This window comes from Coffea arabica, chromosome 7c (genome assembly GCF_036785885.1).
Source record: "Coffea arabica cultivar ET-39 chromosome 7c, Coffea Arabica ET-39 HiFi, whole genome shotgun sequence".
Taxonomy (NCBI): domain Eukaryota; kingdom Viridiplantae; phylum Streptophyta; class Magnoliopsida; order Gentianales; family Rubiaceae; genus Coffea; species Coffea arabica.
Genome location: NC_092322.1, coordinates 19,785,257 through 19,790,794, shown reverse-complemented (window position 1 = coordinate 19,790,794; position 5,538 = coordinate 19,785,257). Strand labels below are relative to the sequence as shown.

At 35.4% G+C, this 5,538-nt stretch overlaps 1 protein-coding gene across 1 annotated transcript; it reads right to left on the bottom strand.

Annotated features, from left to right (window-relative positions):
* Positions 1-2,228: 2,228 nt before the first annotated feature.
* LOC113699709 (putative late blight resistance protein homolog R1A-10) lies at positions 2,229-4,879 on the bottom strand. The gene is made up of 2 exons (XM_027220066.1): positions 2,563-4,879; positions 2,229-2,473 (listed from the first exon to the last, which is right to left on the bottom strand). Exons 1-2 carry the CDS (start codon positions 4,877-4,879, stop codon positions 2,229-2,231), a joined length of 2,562 nt encoding a protein of 853 aa, XP_027075867.1.
* Between the last annotated feature and the right edge of the window lie 659 nt (positions 4,880-5,538).

Below are 5,538 nucleotides of genomic sequence, written 5' to 3'. Positions count from 1 at the left end.
CGAATTCCATCATTTATTTATACATGAAAGGCCTCTTAAAAGTAATACATAAAAGACCTCTTAAAACTAATATATTTTATAGAGATTATTTATGGGGATATTTTTTCTAATTTGTTATTTGGGGAAAAAAGAGCATAAAACAACATAGTAACACAATTGTATATTTTATTATAAAAAGACAATAAACTCATAAAAAATATTGGCAATAAATAAAATATTCTATGATTATTATTATGCATTGAAATCATATCTATAGCGTTGAAATAGCAAAGGAGAATAAACCCCCACAAAAAAGAAAGAGAAAAGGTTATGAATTGTTTAAAAAATAACAACTCCATCCAAGAGGTAAAAAAATAGATTGCACTTATATCTATTTTTTTTTCAATTATTTTCCTAGCAGAGGGTAGGTGGAACTTAAAAGGCAAATCAGGGATAAGGAGATTTATATTCAGAGTCTCTAATTTCTATAACCTTAATTTTAACTACTAAATCAAGGCCTCAAAGAATGATTGCATCTCTATGTCATTTATTTATACCTGAAAAGCCTCTTAATAAAATAGTAATAAGGATTGCAGCAGCACTACAATCATACACCAAGCTTATCCACAATCATATATCAAGCTTATTTCTTTTCTTTAATTTGAAAAAGAGAAGGCCTTAATAAGACTCAGGGCACAAAAATTAATACAAACTTGTTGCAAAGTGGGTAAAAAATTTGTGAATAATTTTTTCTCTAACTTATTATTAAAAATAGAAAGAAAATAACTAAATAATACAATTATATATTTTATTATAAAAAAGATCATAAAAATTACAATTTAAACAAATAATCATGATAAAGATGTAGTAAAATAGGTAGTAAAAAATCTAGGATGATTTTTTTTCTTAATCTATTATTAGAAAAAAACAGTAAACAATAATCATGATACAGATGCAGTAAACAATTTAAACAAATAATCATGATAAAGATGCAGTAAAATAGGTGGTAAAAAATTTAGGATGATTTTTTTTTGCTTTATCTATTATTAGAAAAGAGTAGTAAACAATATAGTAACCCAATTGTATATTTTATCACACAATAAAAAGAATAAACATGTACAAAAAATTCCGCACTAAAAAAGAATGTCTTTTACGATTATAATTACATAAGCAATAGAATTCAAATAACGAAAAAGAGAAAGACTAAAACCCCACAAAAAATAGAAAAAGATATCAACTGTATATAAAAAAAGAAAAAGGTATAAAAGAAAAGGAAGAATAACAACCCCGTCTAGCAAGGGGAAAAATAGGATCCTATCCATATCCAATTTGTAAGTTACAGGCTAATATTGTAATTCATACCAAAAAAAAAAACATTTCAAAAGCAACAAGTATTCCAATAGCACCACAATTGTATCATCATTTACTATTTACAATTACATAAAAAGGTCAGAACTCTAGTAGCAGTGCAACAATTATTACTACCTATGAAAGGTAAATAACAGTAATAATCATAATATAATAATAAAAGTAACAATATGGTACACAATTCAATAGCAACAAAGTGTTTGGAAAAAAAAAAGAGGAAAAAGAAGGGAAAAAGAGCAAAACTGGTAAGAAATGCGGCACCACCACAAAAAAAGAGCAAGATGGAAGGAAACATTCTATACAAAAAGGAAAAGCACCATGTAATATTAAAGAATTTTGGCAGGCGCGATTTCTTTGGCAAACTATTATTCAAGAAAATGTAGGAGGACAACCACCAACTAATTTAAGGGATTTGAACATGATCTTTTTCAGTTTCAATTAATCTGACAAATGTGCATTGTGAGAAATGAAAATAAGTTCAAATCCCTAATTTAAACACTCCTTCCCACTTAATATGTAACTTCTTTAATATACAATACTTCCAAAGGTAAAAAGCAACATAACCCAAGTTTTTTTTCCTTTTTTCTTGTCTCTTCTTAATATGTTGCAAAAAAGAGAGGATGTTTTAACATATTAATTAATTGAGTGTATGGTTCTTTGTTGAGGAAAAATAGAAGCGATTTAAAAGTTTCTGTACCACTCTGAATGAAATACAAAGAAGGAAAAGTGTATCTTGCATGTAGACTTGTGCTTAGCTAACTACAAGCATCATATCAATCTGTAGCAGAATTTAAAAAAAAAAATCAATTGAAATTTTATGGCTGGATGCATCAAGTCAAACAAAAAGGGACAAAAAAAAAAGGAAGCTCCAGAAATTGCTTTCATGAAACATTAGACTCCTTGTGAGGAGATTGACTCTGTTTCTGAGGAACTTGACTGGTCTTCTTCTTCTTCTTCGCTAGAACTCCATATTCTTCTTCTTCGCTGGAACTCCATGGATCTTCAATTAAGATCTTTAGAACCTCATTTCCCATATCTATCTGTTCTTGTTGAATTTGATTTACTGAACTTGCAACAGACTCACGACACCCTCTCACCTCAATCATTTCAAGAGTCGGACATTCTCCTAAACAAGAAGGCACCTTGTGAGGAGATTGACTCTTTTTTTTGTTTTTTTTTTTGGTGGAAAGGAGATTGACTCTGTTTCTGAGGAACTGGACTCTGATTCTTCTTCTTCTTCGCTGGACTCTGATTCTTCTTCTGAGGAGATTGGCTCTGTTTCTGAGGAACCACACTCTGATTCTTCTTCTTCTTCGCTGGAACTCCGCGCATCAACACAACCTTCAATTAAGATCTTTAGAGCCTCATTTCCCATATCTCTCTGTTCTTGTTGAATTTGCTTCACTGAATTTGCAACAGACTCACGACACCCTGTCACCTCAATCATTTCAAGAGTCGGACATTCCCCTAAACAAGAAGGCACCTCTTCCAACTCTCTACACCAGCGGACAACCAATTTCTCAAGACGGGGAAAATTATCAGAAGATGCAGTCCAGCTGCGAAAGTCCCACAATTGTGACAATTTCAAGACTCGGAGCTTAGGGAACTCCCCTTCTGTCATTTCCCATTCTTCCCCAACGACGGAGCTACCGAGTAATTTAAGCACTTCAAGTTTGGGCAACTTTCCAATTGTTGAGATTTCACTCCATAGCGGATCAGTCGCTAGGAGTGTCAACTTCTTCAAATTCAATGGGAATTTAAATCCATATCTGTCAAAGTAAACCAGAGTAAGTGACTCTAGTTGACTCAAACAGTCAAACCCAAGAATCCCGTTGCCAATTCTGGTAGCTTCTTCTCTTGATTCCGTCATCTTACATCTTAGCCTGCGGATGTTTGGTAACTTTGTCAGTATCTTTTGCAAGCTTTGAGAGGAGGGATCAATGGCAAGGCTTAAGGTATCTAAATGATCTAAACCTGGGGATACTTCAAGATTTTCAACAGGAAAAATAAAACCATCATTGCGATATGTAGTCCATAGATGCCTCAATGTCTTAATGTTCCAGATAGTCTTGGGTAACAAACAATCAAAGCTATTTCCTCGTACCAGAAAAGTTTGTAACCTTGAGAGGTTAGCTATTGCAGCTGGGATGAATTTTACTGCGATAGTACGAAGAGCCAAGTATCTCAAGTGAGCAAGCAAAAGTACTTCCATAGGAAAATATGCACCAAACTCCAATTCCCCCAAATCCAACACTCTTAGAAGTTTAGGTAACCAAAACCCTAAATCATCCTTATTAAACAATAACAAACTGCGTACATTGGGAAATTCTGGCATTAACTCCCGAATCATCAAATTCCCGGCATTTTGATCACAAACTCGGAAGGGGTTGCTTGGGCCAGTAAGAATAAAACGATCATTCCGACCATGCAAAACATGTAGAAAGTTTTCTTCTTTGGCTTTTTTCACACAAAACTCATTTACCAAATCATGAAGTTGGCAGGTTTTGGCACCACCCATGGTTCTTTGTTCAGAAACCATAACTAAACTTCTATCAACCAGATCCTTCAAATAGTCATCTGCCACATCCTCTAAACTCTTTTCTTCAGTCTTCCGCACGAAGCCTTCAGAGATCCAGAGCCATAACAACCTTCGGATAGGAACATCTTCATCTTCTTTAAATGCACCAAAGTAAAGAAGGTATGCCTTCAAATCATCCAGTAAATGACTGTAACTCAACTCAAGCGTCGTCATGCAATATTCATCATCAAGGACAATATTGGAAGTTAGACTCTTTGCAACTTCTTCCCAGCAGTCTTCTGCAGTATTAGTAAGAATTCCAGCAACAAGGACAACTGTGAGAGGTAAGCCCCTACATAAGTTTGCTATTTGAGGTCCAACTTTACCTAGTGTTGGAGGAAAACCTTCTTTGCCAAATACCTTTCTCTGCAGCAATTTCCAACTCTCTTCGTCAGTAAGGTGGCGGAGATGGTGAGCCTTGCTATCAGGTTTGAATTGCAATTGAATTCTGCTGGTGAAGAGAATCCTACTTCCATTAACATCATCGGGCAATGATCTCTCCAGCAAATTCCATGCCTTAATCTCCCACACATCATCCAAAAAAATGAGATACCTGTTTCTCTTTAAAAGTTTGTACAACTTGAGAGCCAAATCATTTTCATCCAGCTCAAGATATTCATCAGGACTCCTAGAAGAGATACTACATAAAAGCTGAACTAACAAACTATGCATGCTATACACTTGGGAAACAGTACACCGAGCAAGGATATGAAAGTGGCTCATAATTAATGGATCATTGCAAACTCTATTGGCCAATGTTGTCTTACCAAGTCCAGCCATACCCACAATTGAAACAAAATCCAATAGCTTTGAACCCCTGGTAAGCCTATGAATAATTGTCTTTACCTCATGATCAAGGTCCACCAGAACTTCGTTCAACACTGGAATGCTACGTTTTGAGTCCATGCGGAAAGATTTCTGGTTAGTTCTCTGAGTTCCACAGTCATGCCCCATGCTATCATAGGTTTCAAGGGCTTCAGTCCTCAAAAGCTGGATATCGCTGGCAACTCTTTCCAAATATTCATGTTTATCACCAACCACGATAGTCGATGACAAACTCTGCCCTGTACGCAACCTCCATAACACGACTCCAAAAAGCTTGGAGCTTTCCATTCCAGTTGCGCTGGTCTGCTATCTTGACAAGGAAAGACCTTAAGAATACGAGATCTTCTAGGACTCTGCGGATTTGATCTTTTGGGAATGCAATTGAATCATCAGCCTCATTACAACTTTCTAGTTCCTTCAGATTTTCAAGGAGAAAATCCATAGAGCCCAACTCATTGGTCCTAGGAAAACCAAATGGCAAGAATGATGTTACTGGATCGGTAACTTCTGCCCTAATAAACTTGAGCACTCTAAGCCAATGAAAAAGAACAAGATCGGTTTCCTTGGCCAAGACTTCTTTGATTTGATTCAAAGAAAGAGAGAAAATTACAACCGCTGCATCACAGGCCACAGCTTCAATAAGATTCTTCATTTCATGGCATAGCTCTTTGAACTTCTCCTGATGTTTGAGAAGGATTGTCAGGAATCTTAGCCCCTCAAGGAATTTTAGCATTTGATTCATAATCGGAACCACAATATTGGTACAAGATCTCAGCAGCTCCATAATA

What these genes read in the sequence shown, in the direction of transcription:
- LOC113699709 (XM_027220066.1), bottom strand. Translation starts at nt 4,879, where the DNA reads ATGGGGCATGACTGTGGAACTCAGAGAACTAACCAGAAATCTTTCCGC. An exon ending in AGAAGAAGAATCAGAGTCCA is followed by an intron (nt 2,474 to 2,562) that starts GTTCCTCAGAAA and finishes CTTCTTGTTTAG; the next exon opens with GAGAATGTCCGACTCTTGAA.